The 24,123-nt window shown below is 38.6% G+C and overlaps 1 protein-coding gene and 1 long non-coding RNA gene across 2 annotated transcripts in view; one reads left to right on the top strand and one right to left on the bottom strand.

Annotated features, from left to right (window-relative positions):
• Positions 1–542: 542 nt before the first annotated feature.
• Positions 543–21,975, bottom strand: LOC308518430. Its single transcript, XR_013995946.1, has 4 exons — positions 21,413–21,975; positions 18,046–18,138; positions 3,792–3,859; positions 543–2,020 (listed from the first exon to the last, which is right to left on the bottom strand). It is a non-coding gene; the product is annotated as an uncharacterized lncRNA (long non-coding RNA).
• The window catches only part of LOC308518427 (3',5'-cyclic-AMP phosphodiesterase 4D-like), a 206,673-nt gene continuing 201,565 nt past the window's right edge, over positions 19,016–24,123 (top strand). The window contains exon 1 of the mRNA XM_081090160.1: positions 19,016–21,522. Coding sequence (XP_080946286.1) covers positions 21,068–21,522 — 455 coding nt within the window. The 5' untranslated portion in view covers positions 19,016–21,067. The remainder of the gene's footprint in view (positions 21,523–24,123) is intronic.

Genomic DNA, 24,123 nt, shown 5'->3' with positions numbered 1-24,123 from the left:
ACAAACACTAGGTTACCTGACCTGATCTTCATAGGCCATCAGGGTAACATGCCCAGGTGTTTTTTTATCTTGTTAGACTACTCTGTGATAAACATATTAATCACAATATGTTTTTTAGTTTGTTGCTGACATGTACCTCCCATTACCAAGTACCATCTTGCTTTCCTACATGTGAAAAGGAAAAGACTGGTTTCTTGATGTTTTCCTTTTAATGAAATATTTTGCTTAAGTATTTTACATGAGTTATGTTAAAATATAGAAAATCAATCTTTCTTATCAGAAACACAGGTTAGTTACATTAATTCAATTAATTTTTTTGAGCACCTACTATGCATCAGACTTTTTTCTCATTGAGTTTGGGGAGAAGCAGACAATAAATAACTATGTGCATGGCAAGTGCTGTGTCAATTCATTCATGTGTTATTATATTCTTATTACAATTCTTTGATGTAGGAATTATTCCTTTTAAAATAACATCTTAGAGAAATTACTTCAGAAGAGTGAAGACAGCATACAGATTCACACTGATAGTGGCAGAGTTGAAATTTGAACATAAATTTTTTATTCCTCCAAAGCCTCCCTTTGTACTTTATTGCTTGGGGGGAAATTCTATGAAAATTTTAGTAATAATAAAAAACTGTGAGCCTTATAAAGCTTTAAAAGAGTTACAATTGATCAAAAAATAAATTACCCATTCAAATGTAGAGTTTGGCTATGTGGGCATAGAAAATAAGTACATGTACATTACTGTTATACAATAAATACATAATATACTTAAACATCTAAAAACGGATTGTATTATAAATTAGACCTCATCAAATGACCATTCAGATATAGAATCTATCAATTACTGTCCAGGGAATCATGAAGATAGCTCTAATTGTTTTAAAGTGTTTAAAGTGGACCTTAGATTCTGATAGACAGATGAGCCAGTCCTAACGTCCATCAATGCTGCTATGGTAATCCTCCAGCTATCTTGCTATCCCTGGCAGATGCTGGTGAGGACCCCAGCTCTGTTCCAGGATTCTACTACATTGTAAAATCCAAATTTGTGTTTTGAACATGGAAATCTTTTGGAGGCAAGGAGATATTGGTAACTATCATGGATATAAGTGCTTCCAATGGGGAATCTGGGGTCTGTGGTTACATGGAAGTCATGTAAGTACATTACCAGCATCTCTTTGGGGTCTTGAGAGTAACAAAGAAATGAGGCATTTTGTGATTGTGTGAGTAGGTATAGCATGGACAGAATGAAGCTTAAAACTTCAAGTTCTACAGCCCCATTTAATCATCCAGCAAGATCTTTATACAATATTTGAACCAAACTGCTGATGCTCCTATTACTGGTATTTTGGAGTTAATTCAGTTGTCATGAATAGCTCTTTGGCATATGAAAATGAGAGAAGTGAAAGCTCATAAAATATGGGAGTCTCTTAATGCTGAATATATGCAATGCCAAAACAATCAGCTGAATCAGCCATATAACTGTTTAAATCATAGGAGTCTTAGCCAATTTTTATTCATTTAGTCATTTCAAAAGCATTTATTCATTGTTTATAGGTATACTGGAAAACACAGTTGGATACACAGTATTTTTACCTTCAGAAATTTCATGATCAAGGTGTACAAAATGAGACATGCATACTCACATTAAAATTTAAATGATAATTCAAGAGGCAGCACAGGCAGTCTATGATTAAGTTTCATATGAATAGTATGAACAATAAATGATATGAGTTTATAAAGACTAAAGAAGTCACTGTGGAAACACTTGTAATTGATTTGTTTTGGATTGAATTATGAATGAGTTCGAGTTGGATCAGTGGAGGCTGTTCCAAGCTGGGGGCAGGGGGTGGTTCAAAATTGATTTGAATGCATGAAACTAGAAATTAGCTTATCATCTTTGGGAGGTGGCGGGGAACTGTAAAGGAGTTCCTGACCATATTGTGCAGATCCTCGATTGGCAGGTTAAGACATTTGGACTTCGTTCTGAGAATGATGAAGAATCATGGATGGTTTTCTACAGGGAAGTAGAAGGACAAGGACAATATGTTAGAATGATTACTCTGATAAAAATGTGCACGATTTCTTGAAACTAGAGAGAGATGAGAAAGGAAGAAAGCAGTTTGAAAACTGGTTCTTAAACTTTAATGTGCTTAAGAGTCCACCAAGGTAGCTTGTTAAAATTGCAGATTCCTGGACCTTACCCCAAAGTTCTGATTAAGTCTGGAGAGGGCCCTTAATCTTCATTTTAACAAATGATTCTGATTTAAGTGGTTTTCCGACCACTTTTTGGATAATACTAAATTAGAAATCTATCACAACAATCTAGGAGTGAAGTGGTGAAGGTTTGTACTATAATTTTGGAAGTAGGAAGGAAAAATAAGTGATGACTGTAGAAGATATAGTTAACGAAGAGTTGATAAGACTCAAAAATGTTTAGATATAAGAAATCAAAGAGAAGAAATAGTCTAAGCTGTTATCAATGTATTTAATTCAACATACTTGGTAATTTTTGTTTATACAAGTTCATGTCCTAGTTAATTAATTCACTTAAAAGAGTCACAACAAAAAGATAATGGCCAAATGTGAACTAAGGATAAAATACAATAAGAAATAATGAATGTGATTATACATGTAGATAAAAAAGAAATGCAAGAAAAATCCACCACTTTGTATTATATTTAAATATATTCTAATGATTATTTTCTGCATCATGGATTGAACTAATTCTTAGTCAAGGTTCCCGAATTATTTTTTGAAAATAGATGTAGAATATTTATTTTTATTGTTGAAACTATTACAGAGGTCTGTCACTTTTTTCCTCCTTTGACCTCCTCCATGGATTATACAAATCTTCCCTATTTATCTAAAAGAACAACTGTAGGGAATATATAAGAATAACTCTATAGTTATGGTTGTCCTACATTCTAAACTTGGGAAAATAATTCTAAGTATGAATAATCCATCCTGAACTTATAGATACACAGAACACATTGGTGGTTGCCATAGGTAAGGGGTGGTTGAGCAAGCGAAATTGGTATAGATGATCAAAAGGTACAAATTTTCAATTTTAAAATAAATAAATCCTGGGGATGTAATGTACAACATGGTGACTAAAGTTAATAATATCATATTGTATGTCTGAAAGTTGCTAAGAGATTGAATCTTAAAAGTCCTTACCATAAGAAAAACATTGTAACCAAATGTGGTGATGGATATTAACTGAACTTATAGTGGTCATCATTTTATAATATGTACATATTATGCTGCATACCTGAAACTAATATAATGATATTTATCTCAATAACAAATAATAATAGTTTTCATTTCCTAGAGACCTGTCAGACTATGAACCTCAATTCTTGGTTTGGACAATGTAGTTACTGTATTTACAGTTCATAGTGAGTAAAGTATATAATCATGGACCATATTTTAGGTAGTTTCCAGGACAAACCCAGAAGAAAATCTTGAGAAGGTTTTTACTTTTAGGTTCTAGCTTATTCATTAAGCTATCAGAAATGGCACTGAAGAAAGATAAAAGGAAAATTAAATTTTAAGTAGAAATTATAATAATTACCAGAAGTGTTTCAGTTTTGTGTTGATGAAAATTTTGGAGTCACGGTGCTTCCACTGAAACAGTAACCAATAATCAAAAGCAACATTTTCAAAAGTAAGTCCATCTTTTCTTTAAAAAATGTTGAGTTTCTTTGTTTCATACCTTCCTTTACACACATGAACAAATTATTTGGCCTTTTAGTTAATATTATCTAAGTATGTTTATAGATTACCTTCAGAGTTAGTATGAGGTATAATGTGGCATGAGGAACTGGAAATGTTTCTTTCACATGGATATGGCCTAAAAGTACATAATTTCAAAGTTGTTAGTTTCACCAACAGAAAGAAAAAATAAAGCAAGAACTTTGAAAACTTAAAATATTGTAAATAAATCCATTTCAGTGAAGGGTAAGTAATAATCACATTCCTTAACGCTTTGCAAGATTGTTTGGTTTGAAGGTGGGAAGGCTTTGATCTTTTAAAAGGGATGGGGGAAGTCCAGTAAAGAAGGAGGACCTGGGAGAAGTTTTAGCTCAGGGGAAAAGGGTGTAGCAAGGAAAGTCCAAAGACAAAAGGCGAGCAGTATCTTCATTTGCACTGGGCAGCTGGGAGTTGTGAGCAAATAAGCTCTTCTTTTGGGGTCAGCCTAAGTCAGAAATATGCCCTGGATTTCACACAGCCTCTCATCCACTCGGTCTCTTCTGGGCTGACTTGGAAGCTACTGAAATCATCTTCGGGGACCTGCCTCACTATTGCCCAATCACAACAGGGAGTATTTCCTCATAGAGAGAATGTTAGAAATGGTGGTTTGTTAGCGACATAGCTTTTTATCTAGTATTTTTAACGTTTAATTGATAGTCATCAAACTGCTTCTATAAAGAATCAATAAATACAAGTAGGTAAAGGCAATTCAGTTGCAATACAAATAAATAATATATTAATAAATAATAATACAATAATAAACTGTGTTTCATGTACTCACACCTGTAAACTTCTTTTGTCCACCCCTCTATTTTAGACTTTGTAGGATATACAGTCTCTGTCACAGCCTCTCAACTCTACCATTGCAGCATGGAAGCGTTTGTAGACAATCAGTAAATGACCAGATGTAGCTGTGCCCCAATAAAACTTGGTTTACTAAAACAGGTGATAAGCTGGATGTGTGTTGTAGCCATAGTTTGCCAATCTCTGTTTTATTGCAATATACGGTATTTTTATTATGGATTAATAGGCTGGTTTAGAAAAATACCACTTTTCCTGGCTAATGAGCTAGCTAGTTTATCTAGCCTAGTTTCCCTAAAGAAATAGATTCCAAATTAAAAACAGATAAGAACCTGACAAATACTAGATCTGTAAATTTCTTTAAAAACGTAAAAGAAGTAGATAAATAAGGGGCAGAATTTGGGTTGCAATATTTTCTAGTTGTGTAACATTTTGGCCCATTGTTTAGGGCACCTCTTTCTCATCTATGAAGTAGGACTAATAATACCGACCTGATCAAAAGGCCCGCCTATCAATTGCTGAGTATAAATGAAATGCCTATTAGAACGTGTCAGTAGGTCCCCAGTAAATGTTAGTTTTCTTCCTTGTTCTCCATATGCCAAAAAACAGATACAGAGCAGAAATAAAAATAGAAACAAAGCAGAGCAATAGGCAAAACTAGTTTCAGTTTTAAGGTATAGCAGGTATTTTCTCACTAAAATACTCATTGCTGACTTAAAGGCACAGTCCTATTACTACTTGGATGTAGCTCGTAATTTTTAAGTGTTCAGCACCTAACATGATACTGTGATGGGTTTGGTTTCTTTACTTTCCTCATTTCTTAATTATCTATAAATTATATGCATTGTATGTGCATATAAGTATTGCATATATACATATGTAAAATAACGTCTATATGTGTGTATAGTTATGTATACATGTATTACTGATGTGCCAGATACTAAGCTGAGCATTTTGCATCTATTACCTCATTTAATCCTAACAGTAACTTTGCAAAGTTGGTTCTATTATCCTCCCGATGTTATAGATGAAAACTGACACTTGATGTAGCTTACATATGGTTACACATCTAAAGTCTCAGAGCTGGGACTGAAACTCAGGGCTTTCTGGTGGTCTGCCCATTCTCTTAACAATGATGATGAATGACATACTTTTTAAAATAAAAATATTATTTCAATGCAATAAGATTATTGGTTTGGCCATTTTGACTGAACGCCTTCATCATTTATGGGTTACTCGACCAACGTCCAAGAAGAACTGAGTTAATAAGTCCCATGCATGGTTTATAATTGGTCGATCAGTCCACATCTTTGAACCTGCATGGTGGCCATTGCCCATAAATCTAGATCTACATTTGCTTTACTCCCCAAAGCTTTCTGAACAATTCATTGTGTTCAGAAGTTGATATTTCCATTATTTATGCATGAAGAAAATATGCTGTTTTCCATGCACCAAGCCAGGGGTGGGCAGTGGGGAGAGAAATTACTCAGCCTTAGTAAATTAGACCATAAATTTTCCATTTATTTTAAAATGGTGGTGTCATACTGAGGAAAATAATGGTTCATTTCCTTCTTCTTCTCCCTCCAAATACTATGTCAAAACTACATTGTTTAAAATAAATAAAATCTCATGTCATTGGGAAGATAGAGTAAGCAAGCAAACATTTAAAAAATGTTAATAACATGTTGGAGAGCCTGCCTGTAATTATGAATTGTATTTTTTCTTCTCCTGGTTCTTACTTTCTTCTACTCCATTTTTACAGTCTATCAAAAGAAACAGTATCCTTTCCCCAAACGTTAATGCATTATTTCATTTGTTTTGCATTCCCAATGAAAGGGAATAACTGATCGCAATTCAAGTTAGCTTGTGAGTGTGCTCCACAGGGAAGGAACAGGCATTCCTTGAGGACAGATTAGGAAACTAGTATTCCCTCAATACAAGCAGCTTCTTGGAAGTCTTGTTTACTTCAGGTCTTAAGAGTCATTTATGATACTGCTGAAAAATAATATATTAGTTATCACTTGAGAAAAGGCCATTTCATTTAATAAATTGAACTTATTCATCTTACAATTAATATCAGCTATAGCTACAGTAGGCTCTGAATTTGGTGGTCTTGGATAATTATCTAAGAGTATCTTCAGACCCCTTGGAGACTAATGAATTAAATTTGAACAGTCAGTCCTAGAATGGCTTTATTCCTGCAAAGTGGGAGCAATTTCCCCTTCCCTTATCTATTGTAGGTTTCTATTTTGGGCACCTGAGAGTTGGGTGCCTGCTGGAGTTTCTTTCACTGTGTTTCCAAAACTTAATTGCTTTTTGATTCAGGGAGATAAAGGAGGGAGAAAGCAATAAAAAAGAAATGTGTGTGTGTGTGTGTGTGTGTGTGTGTGTGCATGCGTGCATATGGAATTGTGCAGTATTTTGTACAAGATCCTGAGTAAAGACAAACCTGGGTTTAAATTTATAATCTCATTTAATCACCATCATCATCATCATCATAGCAACAATACAGTAGCAGCAAATTCTACTGAGTGCATAAAATGACAGGCCTTGGATTAAATGCTTGAATTACGTTATTTAATTCTTACAAAATGCTATCATGTTTATTTTGTCACTGTTGTATTTCATAGATGAGGAAACTAGGCTTAGCAAAGTTTCAAAACTCACCCCCAAATCACACAACTTTGGGAGATTCAAATTAATTCATTCCTTTACATGTCCTGTTAACCCTATGTTCTATTTTATTTGTGAGGAAATTGGACATGAGAATAGAGGGTAAGATCCTGGGACTTCAGAGAGGCTGCAGGGAACACTGGTTTAGAACAAGAGCCCTACAAGCCGCAGTGTGAATTGTAACCCTGGCTTTACCCATGATATATTTGTGACCTTGGATAAGTTACTACTTCCTATGTGTCTCAGTTTCCTTATATGTACAGTGGGGATCATAAATTAAATCCTGAAAAGCAGTCAGAACTACGGTTGGCTCATAGTAAACTACAAAAGTGTTAGTTGTCACTGAAATTTAGGTATTCTGCTCTTTATTGTCTTACTAGAGGCCCAATGCATGGAATTTGTGCATGGCAGGGGGGTCCCTCAGCCCAACCTGCACCCTCTCCATTCCAAGACCCCTAAGGGGATGTCCGACTGCTGGTTTAGGCCCGATCCTACACCGGCAGTAAGACATCCCTCTCATAATTCGGGACTGCTGGCTCCTAACCACTCACCTGCCTGCCTGCCTGCTCACCCCTAACCACTCTGCCTGCCAGCCTGGTCTCCCTAACTGTCCTCCCCTGATGGCCTGGTCACCTCTAACCACCTCTGCCTTGGCCCCCACCACTGTGGCTTTGTCTGGAGGGACGTCTGGAAGGATGTCTGGTCTAATTAGCATATTACCCTTTATTAGTATAGATAATTTTACCTCTTAGAGCAGTTAGACATTAAGTGAGTGGCCTGATTTGTGATGTATCACATTTTTTATACACCAAAACAGTTTGGAGAATGAGAAGATAGAACATCTTTTTCTCGGCCCCATGCATCTTTTATTTTAAACTATTTTAATTCTGCTTTCTTTTCTGCTATCTCTACTTCTTGATCTTTAGGCAACTATCCAGAGTTCTTATTGGTTGTTACCAATCCCTGCTGTGATGTTTGCTGATTGCTAAAATGATAGATGATGAGGAACATTATATTTTAATGGAAGATATTTGAACTATTAAAATCCTTCCGGATCTTAGGAAGGAAACTTCCTGGAAATGAAGATATATGGGGTAAATACAGGGTGTCCCCAAAAATGTATACACACACTTTGAATAACTATAAAGGCAGTGTTTACTAAAATACATTTCATTTTCAGCTGATAGCTGTTAAAGTGCTTATGCCTTTTTGCGGGGACCCTGTATTTAGGAATAATATGTGTGTTGAGAAAGGACAAATCATAGAGAAAGAATAGGGTAGATTCACTTTGCATTTGGAACTACACATACCTTTTCACAAAAATGTTTACCCAAATTCAGTGTTAATTTAAAAGCTAAACTTTGAAATGAGGATCAATTGTATTCTAAAGAAGTTTGCAATTATTTTTAGCTCAGAATTCTATTTGGATTCCCTATATTTTTTTATGCTGCCACAGTTTTAAGAGTTTATCTAGGGACTTAATTTGGGGAGCTTACAAATACAGAGTGTTTACAAATGGCCTGCAGCTTTCTCTTCTGCAGATGGAATATTTGTTCCACATGCCCACTGCCTGTTCCTACCCCCCTCAGTTTTATCTGTTCTGCTGGTCATAATGTGGATTCATTGCCTGTGGATGTTTATGTTTTTATTATACTATATTCATTACATACAAAATAATTTTTGGAGTGTATAGGTTATAGAACATATTATTTATGAACCACAATCTTATCAACACATTGCATCTATCTGTGAGCTTCTTCCTTCAACTATTGACCATCTTTCATTCCCTGCTTACCAAATAACAACCTAAATTTTGTGAATTTTGTAACAATCGATTTTTTAAAACTTCATAAAATGTCACATATCTATGTAACCTCTAAAACCTTGTAACTTAAGTGTGGTCTGCAGACCTGTAGTATTGGGGTCACCTGGAAGCTTATTAGACATACAGAACCTCAGCCCTGCTGCGCGCCCCCGCCCCCCACCCCTGTCTACTGAACCAGAATCTGCATTTCAGTAAAATCCCCTAGAGATTCATATGCACATTAGGTGGGTGAGCTCTGCTCCAAATATATTATTATTATTTTTTACTTTATTGTTATTGTTGACACAATTAGAGACGTCCCCATTCCCCCTACCTCCCTTCCTTCTGGCCCTCATCGGGCCTAAACCAGCCATCAGCAAATTGTTGTCTGTGTCTATGGGCTATGCATATATGTTTTTTTGGCTAATCCCTTCTCTTCTTTCATCCATTTCCCTTCTCCCCTCCCTTCTAACAGCTGTCAGTCTGTTCCATTTATCTATGCCTCTTTTTTTGTTTATGAGTTTATTTTAGTTCATTAGATTTTTTTCTTATTTGTTTCTTGTTTTTTTAGCCCAATGGGATGGTATAGCGTTTGTCATCTGCCTGTTGCTTCATTAACTCAACAGGGCATTTCTAAGATTGCTCCAAGTTGCCTAGCATAGTTTTTCATGGTTGCATGATATATTTGTGTGAATATCCCAGAATCTATCTTTTCTTTTATTGTTAAACATTGAGATTATATCCAGCTTTTTGTTATAATGCATAATCCTGCTATAAACATTCAGGTACATGTTTCCTGATGTGTGTGTGTAAGATGGTCTCTGTGTCAAATATCCAGGACTGAAATTGTGAAGGATAATGTATGTGAATAGTCACCTTTACCATGTAATGAAAATTTCTTTCCCGTGAGCAGTGTATGAGTTCCCATTCATCTACATCAGAGGTGGGGAACATCCGGCCTGCAGGCTGAAATTATTTGTTCTGGCCCTGCCAAGGCATTAGGGGTGAGCTAATTAAATGTTTGACCAACTATAACAGGCTAATTTTTAAATTGATAATTTTGTATGGCCTGAGAATGATGTTATGAATATCCAAATGGCCTTTGGCAGAAAAAGGATCCCTACCCCTGATCTACATCTTTACCAACACATGGTATCATCAGGATTCTTTTTTTGCCAACCTAGCAGACATTACACGCCCTCTCTATGGTCTGTACTTGCATTCCCCTGATTACTAATGAGATTGATTAATTATTCTTGTTTTACAAGTCACCATTCTGATTTCCTCTTCTTTGAAATGCCTTTTTTTGTGTGTATTTTGCCTATTTTCCACTGTTTTTTTCTTAGTGATTTGTAGGTGTACTTATTTTTTAAAATAGCCCTTTGAGAGTTACATGTGTTGTAACACTTTCTCCCAGTTTATGACTTCTCTCACTTTTAATGATCACTGTTGATGAATGGAAGTTCTAAATGTTAAAGTACTTTATCAATCTTTTCTTTCCCTGTTAGTGCCTTTTGTAAGTTTTTTTTTTTAATAATTTTATTGGTTTTTTTTACAGAGAGGAAGGGAGAGGGATAGAGAGTTAGAAACATCCACGAGAGAGAAACATCTATCAGCTGCCTTCTGCACACCTCCTACTGGGGATGTGCTCGCAACCAAGGTACATGCCCTTCACCGGAATCGAACCTGGGACCTTTCGGTCCGCAGGCTGACCCTCTATCCATTGAGCCAAACCAGTTAGGGTGCCTTTTGTAAGTTTTAAAAAAGAAATTCTTCCTTGTACAAATATCACAATAGCACTCAGCAATACTTCCTTCAAAATATTTAAATACATGCTTTCGTTTTTAAATAATACAACTAGAACTGAGTTCTGTTTTTATGTGATGTGGGAGTCAAGATTTGTTTTTTATCCTATGGCTAACCGATAGTCCCAGCACCATTTATTGAATAATTGTTCCTTTCCCAATAGGGGGTAATGTCATCTCTCTAAAATGTCAAGTTTTCACATATTATAGAGGTATATATTTGGAGTCTTTAATCTGCTTCATTGAACATTTTATGCATCCTGTGCTAATACTTTACTGTTTTCATTACTACAGATTTATAAACATTAATAATTGGGAAAGTACCCTCACCTACTTGTTTTTTTTAATATATTTTGTTGATTTTTTACAGAGAGGAAGGGAGAGAATAGAGAGTTAGAAACATCGATGAGAGAGAAACATCTTTCAGCTGCCTCCTGCACAACCCCTACTGGGGATGTGCCCGCAACCAAGGTACATGCCCTTGACTGGAATCAAACCTGGGACCCTTCAGTCGACAGGCCGACGCTCTATCCACCGAGCCAAACCAGTTAGGGCTATTTGTTCTTTTTTATATAAAATTTTTCTAAGCATCTAAAGTTTCTTAAAATATATTCTTAGAATTTTGATGAGAATATCATTGAGTCTAAGAGATCATTTTATGAAAAATTTCTTCATCACATTGATTATTTCTATTCATGAAAATAGTATCTCTCTCTACTTATTTCGGTCTTTTAAAGAAGTAATTTAAAGTTTAAAATTTTTCTCCATAGAGCTCTTAGATACCATTTATTATGTCTCTTCCTAAAAATATATGTATGTATATATATATATGTGTGTGTGGATATGTATGACATTTATGAGTTTCTGGTAAATGGAAGAGCAATTGATTCTTGTAATTTGGCACTGTCTAGGATCTGCAGTTTACTTACATTAGAAGTATTAATAATGAGCATTTGCATATTATCCATTGAAAAGGGTATTTCTAATATTTAACTAATATTTTTCCAGCTCTCTAATTCTATGTTAAACCAACCCATTCACTGATATTATTAATCAACTCATCCACTGACATTTTAATTTCAAAAGATCTATGTTTAGTTTCTCCCTTCATCATCCAGGCAAGATCACAGGTTTTGGACTCAGTGTGGCCAAGGCTCAAATCCAGGCTTTGACAACGAACAAGCACCCAACCTTAGGCAAATAACTGTTTATCTTAGCTTTCACTTCTGTGTATGCAAAATGGAGTTAATGCTAAAAAAAAAAAAAAAAAAAAAAAAAAAACCCTCTATTTTAAGAAACCACTTAATTACAATATTCAACTCTATTTAATAGGAACTTTATAAAATGATATTACCTTAAATTTACATTTTCTTAAGTGAATGAAAAATGCATGCATTTTGCTATACCAAGGCCTACCATGTTACTTTTCAGCATCTCAAGGTGTAAGATTAAGTCTTCTTCACATTCTGAATCTAAAGATTTTTAACTATTTTTTGGCCTTTGATAGTTAGGCCTAATTTCATAAAACCAGACTACTTCTTATAAACTATTTTGCATCTTTGAAATTGACAGTGTGGTTTCAAGGTATATTAAGTTTTTAAATTTAATTATCAAACACTAGAAGTTTAGCATCCTCTCTTAAAAGTCAGCTGGAAAGTTTGACAGATGAACATTTAGCACCCCAGTAATCATCCCTCAATTTCTAAGAATCAGCCCAGCCCTGACCAGTTTGGCTCAGTGGATGGAGCGTCGGCCTGCGGACTCAAGGGTCCCGGGTTCGATTCCGGTCAGGGGCATGTATCTTGGTTGTGGGCACATCCCCAGTAGGAGGTATGCAGGAGGCAGCTGATTGATGTTTCTCTCTCATCGATGTTTCTAACTCTCTATCCCTCTCCCTTCCTCTCTGTAAAAAATCAATAAAAATATATTTATAAAAAAGAATTAGCCCAGTTGGAATGACTCATGGTTGGTTGTTGATCTATGAACCGGGAGGTTACCATTTGATTCCAAGTCAGGGCCTATGCCAGTGTGGGGCATGCAGGAGGCAGCCAATCGATGATTGTCTCTCATCATTGATGTTTCTATCTCTCTCTCTCTCCTTTCCTTTCTGAAATCAATACATATATATATATATATTTTTTAAATTTCCAAGAATCAGTCACTTTGAAAGTTCTTCAAAATCCCTTCAGAGGAATTTGATAATATGTACTCATTTTAAGTGTATTACTCCTGTCTGATTGGTCACAATTTGGTAGTTATTTCAATGATAAAACAATATGCATCTTAAGTACTTACGAATATATTGTTGCTTTATAATAAAATATAGAAGTATAATATTTCAACCTGAAAGAAATATTTTCTTCACTTGGAGTAAATCTTTGTCTCCAGGCATATTTTCATTTTTTTATATATACAGAATACCTTATCTTTTCAGTGAGGCATTATACTGCAGTCTTTTGAAAAAAGTTTAAGTTCATTAGGCATCTACATATGATATATTTAAGTCTAAAATTCAACTATGTGTACACTCTATGAATACAAGTAACAAATTCAAAATCCTTACCATGGCCATCTTGGCTGTCCTTTATCTTTCTTTGTTTCCAAATATAGCCTCCACTTTACTTCACCCCAGGCCACTGGTAGGCTTGGTATCCCTCAAATATAACTAGCTCAATGCTATGCCAGTGTCTTTGTACTTGCCTTTTCCATAGCTAAAATGCTGGCTCATTCCCTTATTTCCTTCAGGTTTCTTGTCATATGCTATCCTATCAAAGAAGCCTTCTTTGACCACCCTATACTCTTAAACATCATACTTTTCTTTTTTATTATTCATTTTTATTTTATCTATCTATTAATTTAATTGTTTAAGGTATTACAAATAGTAGTACATATGTCTCCTTCCCCCCCCCCCGACATTGACCTCCTCCCAGCTTCCCATACTCCCCCAGCACTTGCCCTCACCCCCCCATCATGCTTTTCTTAATTCACTTTATAATTCTTAGCTACATCTGACATATTTATACATTTACTAGAGGCCCGATGCACGAAGATTCATGCAAGAATGGGCCTTCCTTCCCCTGGCTGATGGCATTGCCTTCGCTCCAACCAGAGCTGCCTTTCTGCCTTCACTCTGTTCTGGAGCCACCTTTCTGCTTTCCCATGCTGCCCAGAGGCCCAGAGTGGCTGGGGTGGTGTGGAATGCCTGTGTCGTTGCCATGGTGATGACGCAAGCATCTGTTCCACCCCCAGCTGCTCAGTGCCTGTATATGCAAATTAACCCACCATCTTTGTTGGGTTAATTTGCATACTCATTCATGATTGGCTGGTGGGCATCACAAAGGTACAGTCAATTTGCATCTTTCTCTTTTATTAGTGTAGATTTGAGTGTATATTTTCTCTCTTCCAATTAAAACAGGAGAGCCAGAGCTTTTCAGTTTTATTCCTTTTTTTCCTCCAGAATTAAGTGGTTGGCATACACTAAGTGTTCAATAATATTTGAATGAATTAACCAATGTTGAGACAATCAGCTGAACAGGCATTTTCTATGTAGAGTTAAGGCCACATAGTCTATATTCAACACCTGCAGGAGACTGGCACAGTCCTTTCAGTCTCTGTTAAAAGACTTATTATGATTTTCAAAATGTTAAAGTATAAATAAAGAAGTGCACTGTTGCAAGGATTAAATAAAATAATGTAGAAAAAATGTTCAGCAGAATGCCAAAAGTTGAATGTTCAATAAATGCAATAAACATACTTCCATCTAAATTCATCCTTTCCCTCTTTTCTTCTGTCACAACAGAATTGTTGGTTTTTGTTTAGATAAGGACAAATCCTTCCATCTATATCTTAGAGTTCAATCCACCCTCTCCTTCTCAAGGGCAGCACACTATCTATAATTCTCCTTTTTCTTCTCATATCCTTCACTTCTTCTCTCTTTGCACCCTACCTTACTTAAAACATGATCCACCCAGAAGGGGGCTCTTTTGGTAATTTACCCACAGTCACCATACTGTGCTGAGGAATCCCTTCATATGAGGTGATTATCATTATCAGGTGATAGCATACTTTCCCATTTGTCCTTCTCACAGATTTACAGGATACTTGCCATTTTCTGAATGTCCAACAACCCATCTATCAGGTGGGATTTTTCTTGGTGCCAATTTATTCCCAAAATGCTTTTACCCTTTGATGCACCCCAAGACACACAGTCAAGCATATATCTTAATACAAAATGATATTAGCTAATTTCAACTTGTACTTGAGCTCTTAGCCTCAGTTTAGATGCCACTCTCTTTGTGAAGTCTCACTGAGGCTTAAGAATTGAATGTTTTTCCTGTGTTTACAATAGCAGAAAATACACGTCTCTACCAACACCATCTCTCTCTCTCTCTCTCTCTCTCTCTCTCTCTCTTTCTCTCTCTCTTTCTGAATTATAATTGATTATGTTTTATTTATGCTTATTTTCCTTTCAACACACTAAGCTCACTGAGGACAAGTTCTTTTTCATGTCTCTCAATGAAATACCAAAGTCTTCATGGAAATTGACATATAAATAGAGATTTTCAACCTTTTTTTATCTCATGGCACACATAAAATAATTACTAAAATTCTGTGGCACACCAAAAAATAAAGTCTTTGCTTATCTGACAAAAACAAATAAATATAATTTTGATTTATTCACATAGGATGGCTATTGTTCTGGTGGCTATTGCCATTTTTTTTATTTTAAAATCTAAGGAAAAACAGGTCAGTGCCCTTTACTAAATACTCAGGTATTGCAAGTTTTAAAAATTCTTTCAGCACAGCAGTTGAAAATCGCTGATATAGTATATAAGCAATATTTTCTAACTTGAATTGATGAGTGGAGTCATTAGAAAGTTACAGAATTGGTCTCTGGCAGTAACCAAACCCATAGTGCCAAACAACCAGTGGCTGCTGAATTTACATCAGCGTGCTAGTCAAAGGCAAATATGTTCAAATGCATCAATTCTTAGTTTAACATTTATCGCTTTCTGCTGTTTCTTTTATATTAGAGAAAAAAATTGCTGAAAAAAATGACCTAGTATATTGGAAACAATTTAGTATTGGTGTTTATTGTGGTAAGATTGACAATATTACTTAATATATGTATCTTTTTTTACAACTTTATGAGCCCTTCATATATCTTAAGGGAAAACCCTCAGCCTGTTTCTACAAATGTTGAAGACCTGCGTGAAATATAAGGCTTTTTATGGATCCTTTGGCTATTTCTAACTAGGCAGCAGTTTGGCCAATATCTGACAATGAAACAACTTCATATTGATTGGTTAGCATCAAATTGATGCATCCTGACATATAAGATAACACATGTGTGTTTGAATATACAAAAGAAAGTTTCACTTAAATCTTCCTCCCATCACCAAATAAGAAATGGACCCTTAGTTATCATAACTTATCATTAGATTCTGTGTTGTGGTTAGAAATGGTGCTTGCTCTCTCTTAGCTTTAAACTGACATCATGTCTGCCAGAACGCTCTATCATTATTGACAGGAATGTTCTTCCTTGTTAATAGCCCAGCAGTACATTGAGAGATTGATTGGATCTCCAGGGCAAATTTGAAATGCGTTGGCAGAAAAGAGTGGTGGTGCTGGTATATGATAATCTCTGTCTCACGCTAATGGCACCAATTAACTGCTTACTTCGGTTTGTTCAGGGAAAATGCACTGATTATTTACCTAAAATTGTCACTTTTTATCCAGTTGTGCTGATGATGAGTAGGGAAAACTTTCAAGGATGCCTCATATGAACCCAATACTTCATAAGAAGCCTCTCAACTATGCCCATAAAACACCAACATCTATAGTCAATCAATGGGAAAAAACATGGATAATTTATTTAACATGTAAGCATGAAAAACCAATGGGTCGAAACTCATTAAGTGGAAGACTGAGAGTGCTCAAATTTCTATAGTACAAAATTTTCTTTGATCATTAAAGGAACTAGAGTAATAGTTCAAGTATATATTTTCATAAGACCTGGCCTCTTGAACTGTTTTTTTTCCCCCAGAAAATATTTGAGCCACAATTCAACTGAGAGCACCTAGACTAGAGTGTTTTTGCAACCACATAATGAGGGAGTAGGTCTGAATCTGTGGTTATTGACATAGTGACATTACCTAAGGAATTTTTTCAATGCTGCTGCTTGGGTCCTCCCCCGCAGAAATACTGATTTCATTTGTCTAGGCCGGGCAATGATTTTAAAACTTCAGTCTGAATCAGAATCACCTTGTGAAACCAGTCCAAGCCCTATCCTACCCTATCCTATCTAAAGGCCTTTACAGTCTAGACTTGTTCTCCAGGTGATTCTGATAACATCAGAAGTTGAAATCACTGATCGAGGCTTCAGCATCACAAGTTTTTAAAGTTCTCTTGGAGATACTCCCTAGGTCAGTGATGGCGAACCTATGACACGTGTGTCAGAGGTGACAGGCAAACTCATTGTTTTGGTTGATTTTTCCTTGTTAAATAACATTTAAATGTATAAAATAAATATCAAAAATATAAGTCTTTGTTTTACTATGGTTGCAAATATCAAAAAATTTCTATATGTGACACGGCATCAGAGTTAAGCTAGGGTTTTTCAAAATGCTGACATGCCGAGCTCAAAAGGTTCGCCATCACTGCCCTAGGTTCATCGTAAACCACTGCTTAAAATGATGTTTGGGGTTCTTACACATCTGGCATGAATAATTAAAACTGGTAACTATTCTTAAACATGTATGGTGTATAAGGCATTGTACTAAGTAGTGATTCATTGTTATAATCACAACACTCTGTGAAGTAGGCAATAATAATACTACTTTGCATGAAGGGGAGTGATTTACCTAAGGTCATATGAATTGGAAGTGGTAGATTGGAACTCAAGCTATCTTACCTCAAAAGTCACATAATAAATGACTAATATCAATATTCTTTTGTAACTATAAAAGAAATTGAAAACTCTTAATGTTGAGAGCATGTTAGAAATAATCAAATGATTTGCTTATATTTAAAAATGCACCTATATGCACGCATATGTTCATAACAGTCTGATTTATAATAGTTAAGCTCTGGAAACAGCTCAAGTGTCGATGAGTAGATGAGTGGGTAAAAAAAAAAAAAAAAAGCTGTGCTACATTTACACCACAGAATACTATACAACTGTAAAAAAGAATGATCTCTTACCATTTGAGACAGCATAGATGGTCCTGGAGAGTATTATGAAATAAGCCAGTCAGAGAAAGATAAGTCTCACGTGATTTCACTCATATGTAGAATCTAATGAACAAAATAAACTGATGAACAAAATAGATCCAGAGACATAGAAGCATGGAACAGACTGACAAATCTCAGAAGGAAGGCAGGGGTAGGGGTGGGAGTTGAGGGTGAGAGGTTAACAGGGGAATTTATATGCATAAATGAATAGCCCATGGGCACAGACAATGTTGTGGTGGAGGCCTGGGAGGGGAGGGTGCAGGGTGGAGGGGGTCAATGGGGAAAAAAAGGGGACATCTGTAATACTTTCAATAATAAAAATACAAATTTTTAAAAATGCAAATGACTTGTAATTATATCATAAAAACAAACGCATCTTTTGAAATAGTTGGAAATTATTGGAAAAAGAAAGTGTTCATGAATTAAAAGGAGAGAACTGACAGTGAGAAGGAGGTTTGGTTTGAATTGTTCTATTTATTCTGGGAAAAAAGATCAGACAGTGCTTATACCAGCCGTGGGCAAACTACGGCCCGCGGGCCGGATCCGGCCCGTTTGAAATGAATAAAACTAAAAAAAAAAAAAGACCGTACCCTTTTATGTAATGATGTTTACTTTGAATTTATATTAGTTCACACAAACACTCCATCCATGCTTTTGTTCCGGCCCTCCGGTCCAGTTTAAGAACCCATTGTGGCCCTCGAATCAAAAAGTTTGCCCACCCTTGGCTTATACTGTTAGTGTTTGAGAAGTGAAAAGAGTTTCAGATAGAGGTATTTTGCCATCATTATATTGAGGGGAAAGATGCAAGCATTTCAGAGGACAGAAGAAATTTGTATACTTCTTTAAAATGGTTCCAAATGTTAATAATACAATGAATTTAAAAAGATTTTTAAAAAGCAGTTTACACTGTATAACACTTCCTTTTCTCTTTTTTCATGTTTGGAAAGATAGCAGCTCAATGCCTTTGTAGGCATGAAAAATGCTCTGGCCTCTGCCATTAGTCACCCTTGTGTCTGTGAAGGGGAACATGCCTTAGTCAAGTACGTGTTCAGTCCTATGCTGACAGAATTGTGCTTGGGAGACTGCTTTGTTCCTCTCAAGACATGGCCTTTCTCAGGTTTTGTTCATGGGCCACAAATTTCAGTGGAGTTCCACTACTGAAATTTGGAGAAAAGGATGTTTTCTACCATAAAAAGAAAGAAACCCATGAACAGATGCCAAGGGTCGTTTTGCATAATATTAAATGTAATTGCTCCCACTTAGAGGAGACACTTGTGCATTTCATGGACTGTTCTTACTAATGAACAAAGTGAACATTTATTTCCAATGATGTTATTTGCCGAATGGTATCAATACTGAGCACTCACTCTATTGAGAGCATTCGCTTTCTAGCACTCTGGAGAGTTCAAGAGATGGTTCCTGATTCTTGTACTCTAGTGTGCATTATATGATGTACAGAAAATGTACATATCCAATTATCTTAACATTGAGTGTGTGCAAAGAATAGAATAATTACACTGCCAACAAGCTATTGAGAGTCCGAAATATATTTATATTTCAAATAATAAAAGGTACAGTGGTAACTCCCACAAAGTCTAATTCTAGAATTATTTTTAACAGTGAGTAAGTGACATTTGATCTTTTTTCAGTGTGGTAATAAAAAAGATACAGGAAAAATCTGTATATGTATTGTGCTGAAATTCTCTGGGCTCCTAAAATACATTCAACATTGAGGGAAAACACTAATAAAAGAAGGCAAATAAAAATTAAATTTGGATTTTAGCATCAAATGCGACTCTACTTTCTGCGGAATAATGATGGTACAACATGTTTTGAAACACTTGGGTAACTGAGCTGTGTTCTCCTGCCGGGAGTGGAAGAAAGGCAAAATTGCAGGAAGGCACTGACAGTAGAAACCACTGAAGATAACTAGATGTTTGTGATAGAAAAGGTGCCCTAATCTTAACAGTGACCAGCTGGCTCAACCCTGGTGAAGGCTCTCCTTGATTTCCAGCTAGGACCACTCCTGGGGACCTTAATCACAGACGCAGCGAAAGGATATACTAGCTGAAGGAAAATCCTCAACAAGAAACGTTGGGCGGCCGCCCTATTATGGGAAAGATCCACACAACATTTAATTCTATGTCAGGGCAAGAGACCAGGCTAATCCTAATATTGGATCCTCACCAAGATCCAATTTTTCAGCGCTGCGCACACACTCCATTCCGGGCAACTTTGCCAGGTGACATCTCTTATCTTTGGAAGCCCCAGCATGGGGCTCATCATCAACAAGCTCTGAAAACCTGCCAGGAACCACCAAACTGCATTTCTCCAAGAGGACGGAGGCCAGCGCAGGTGAAGAGGAAACCGGGGGAGGGGGGTGGGGAGGGGGGGCGAGAGGGAGCAGAGGGGAGGGAGGCAGGGGCAAGGCGGGGGTGGCGAGGGGAGGATCAGGAGGACAGGTCTGACTCCTGACTGGCTGCGGCGGTTTTGGAGAAAGTCACAGCTGCGGCTGGCCAGTAGGGAGCTGTCCAACTTTTCAGCAGCTCCGGGATCAGTGTCCTGGGGCCTCGGACAGAGGCGGCGGCTGCCGGGCCGCAGCTGCTGCGGTTCTGCATCCCCAGCTGCGAACAATTCCGGCTCGTCGCCGGCGCCCAGAGGAAGCAGGGGAAGAAGAAAAGGAGGAAGGCGGGACCCGCCGTTGGTGAAGCCGGGCGCCGCACGCCCTCCTCCTGGTGACTTGCCGAGCCCTGGACGAGTCCCCGCCACAACCGGTGCGGAGGGAGCCCCGCCGCCTTCTGCGACCCCTCCCGCTTGCAGAGCCCCCTCTCGGCCGCCGGGAGCGGGAGCGTCTCGTGGCTTCAAGTAGGAAGCTGAGCCGAGCCTCCGCACGGCTCAGAAGCAGCGGCGGCGGCGGCAGCAAAGGGAGGCGCTCGGGCGGGCCAGCGCGGTGGACCCGGCTGGGCAGCAGGGCGCGACGCCGCGAGCCAGGATGGAGGCAGAGGGTAGTAGCGTGCCTGCCCGGGCGGGCAAAGGCGAGGGCAGCGACGGCGCCGGCGGGGCCACGCTCAAAGCCCCCAAGCACCTCTGGAGGCACGAGCATCACCATCAGTACCCGCTCCGGCAGCCCCAGGTCCGCCTCCTGCACCCCCATCATCACCTGCCGCCACCTCCACCGCCGCCCTCGCCCCAGCCCCAGCCCCAGTGCCCACTGCAGCCGCCGCCGCCCCCCTTGCCGCCGCCCCCGCCGCCGCCCGGGTCAGCTCGTGGTCGCTACGCCTCGAGCGGGGCCACCGGCCGCGTCCGGCATCGTGGCTTTTCGGACACTGAGCGCTACCTGTACTGTGGAGCCATGGACCGCACCTCCTACGCCGTGGAAACCGGCCACCGGCCCGGCCTGAAGAAATCCAGGATGTCCTGGCCCTCGTCGTTCCAGGGTCTCAGACGGTGAGTGGAGAGCGTCCCCTCCCCCAGCCAGGCCAGGGGTCACCTCCCCAGTTCTCAGATTCTCCTTGGTGGTCTGTTTATCGCCAGCAATCCTGGACCTAGGGTCACATTCTATTCTGGGAATTGGGGAGGGCGAGCAGGGGCGTGTCTGTCCTTGTTAGAGAGGCTAGTGTTCAGGTGTGTGTGAGAGATCCTGAAAGTGGAGCTTAAATGGTGTGTGTGTGTGTGTGAGAGAGAGAGAGAGAGAGAGAGAGAGAGAGAGAGAGAGAGAGAGAGAGACCCAGTATCTATACCACCCACCACCCCCTTCCCCACCCACTCCCATTCCGCTCTGGGAGTGGGACTAAACAGGCGAATTCAGTTTGCTCTGGGGGAGGAGGAAGAAAAACGGGGCGGGGGGCAGGCTGAGCCAGAGAAATACTCGGTAATCTGTACATCCCCCCCCCCCCCCCCACGGGGCGGTTTGGCGGGGCAGAACTGATTGGGGTGGGGGGTGGGGTATGGGTGAGACACTGTGATCCCAGGATTACAGCCTAAAAGCCCGAGAACAACTACTAGAGTTTCTCTTTGTCAAGTCAGGAAGTAAACTGAACAGCAAAAGGGGAGAACAAACACGTGGGTGGCTTGGAGAGTTTGGCGCAAAATGTTCAGCATCCTTATGAGAAGGAAGGAAGGAGAGCTGGAGGGGAAGGAACCAGGACGCGGGGGGAGTCACACCGTGCCGGTGTGTGGTGTGTATGGAGTCTCTGCGAAGTCCCAACAAGAAAGCACCTCCTTGCAGCCGGCAAGACGCAGAGATTTGATCACAGTGATTTCTCCTTAATGTAAAGTGCTCCGGAAGACGGGCCAAGGCAGCGGCTTGTCACCCCGGAGTTTATAGATGCTGACCGCTCCTTTTCCAAGAACATGAGTGTAAAGGAGCAATCACAGCTGCAAATTCTTACCTCCGGCATGGAGGTGGAAGTTGGGCCCGCATTGGGTCTCTTTCCTGGAAACCCAGATCCTCCAAACCCAAGAATCCCCTCCCCCACACAAGTGCTTGAGCGAACCGCGTGTGCGCCTGAACTCCCCCCCCCCCGCCCCCTCCCCCCGTCCCCCTGCCCCCACACACAGATTTCAGGAGCCGCTGATCTTGGTATGCCTAATGGCAAAGTAGAGCTGTCACCATCTAAGCTTAGATGTGGGCAAGCACTGATGGGATACATGTTCAAGTCGTATATTTGGATGGTGGGTAATTGTAAATAGTAGATCGGTCTGGGTGTGGAAGCAAGAAAACCTTGCGCTGAGATTGTCCACCTCTAATTGATAGTAGGTTGGATTTATCATAAAATCTTAATAGTATTCAAATGTGCTTCTTTCTTTCTTTCTTTCTTTCTTTCTTTCTTTCTTTCTTTCTTTCTTTCTTTCTTTCTTTCTTTCTTTCTCCTTTCTTATATGAGCATGTCTTTCTGTGTGTGTGTTGCAGACACTCTGGCCAAAGGAAAGCCATCCAAATAGAACATCCCAACCCTGATGTACACACATGATCCTCACATCCTTTGCCTTCCTCATACCCCTACTTACTGGACACTTTTTGTGCTGATGTCATTGTACCTGTTAGATACAAAGAATGATAACTGTAGTTAATATCAAGTCAGATTAATTGAAGATTGGTGTGATTTGCAGGCATTCGCAAATTAATATGCAAGTTTCATTTTTACAACCCATAGTGCTAACACCCACATCCAGTTTTACCCTTTGTTTTGAAGAGGTGGGTTGAGTATCATGCATGTGGGTCTGATGGTGGGAAAAAGGCAAGCGTGACACTTTGTATATTTGACCTATTAATAGAAAACTTTTGTAAAACTGAGCACTTAATGAACATTAAGTAAGAACAAGAGTTCTAGCTTAATCTGTGGGTTGATTTACTTTGTCGTCTCTTAATTAAGTTCACATTTTAATGAAATAGAGTATGTCTGGAAGAGTGGAGGGGAAAAATAAGCTAGTTGGAATAAAGGTGTCGCATCATTGATTTGAAATTATTTTTTTGCTGTGAGCTCCACACTGATTAATTGTTCCATTTGAGATTTGTTAGTTGAATGCTTCATAGAAAACTAAGTTGTGTAGTGTTTACATATAGCTTCCACCGTGGCTCATCTGATAAGTCGTAGTCATTTCATATAGGTATTCTTGGACTTAAAATTTGTTACATCATTTATGTATTTCCCAAACACTCCTACAATGCACGTCAAGCTTTTCCTTAAGAGAGGTGCTTTTGCAAGTAAATGTATTTTTCAAGGAGGGCATGCATATTTCTTTGATCCTTTAAAGAGAACAGTAGTAATGCTTTAAGATTATGTATTTTTAAAAACCCACTGCATTTACTAAGTTATTTGAAACCATCAGCAACACTGAGATGAAATGGTATTATCTCCATTTTACAGATAAGAACACTGAGCTGTAGAGAATGGGAGTCACTTATTCAGTAGCACATCAACTCTGAGTGCCAGAGCTAAGACTGAAAGCCAGGTCTCCTGCTCAACAAAAGCAGTGGGTGTTCCTAAAATAAATGTGTGCAGAGCCTGGGCATGTTGGCAGCATCAAGAAATATATAAAACCAAG

The sequence above is a fragment of the Myotis nattereri genome (genome assembly GCF_964212035.1).
Source record: "Myotis nattereri genome assembly, chromosome: 4".
In the NCBI taxonomy this organism is placed as follows: domain Eukaryota; kingdom Metazoa; phylum Chordata; class Mammalia; order Chiroptera; family Vespertilionidae; genus Myotis; species Myotis nattereri.
Note: the sequence above shows the minus strand (reverse complement) of the source record. Positions and strands in the feature narration are given on the sequence as shown.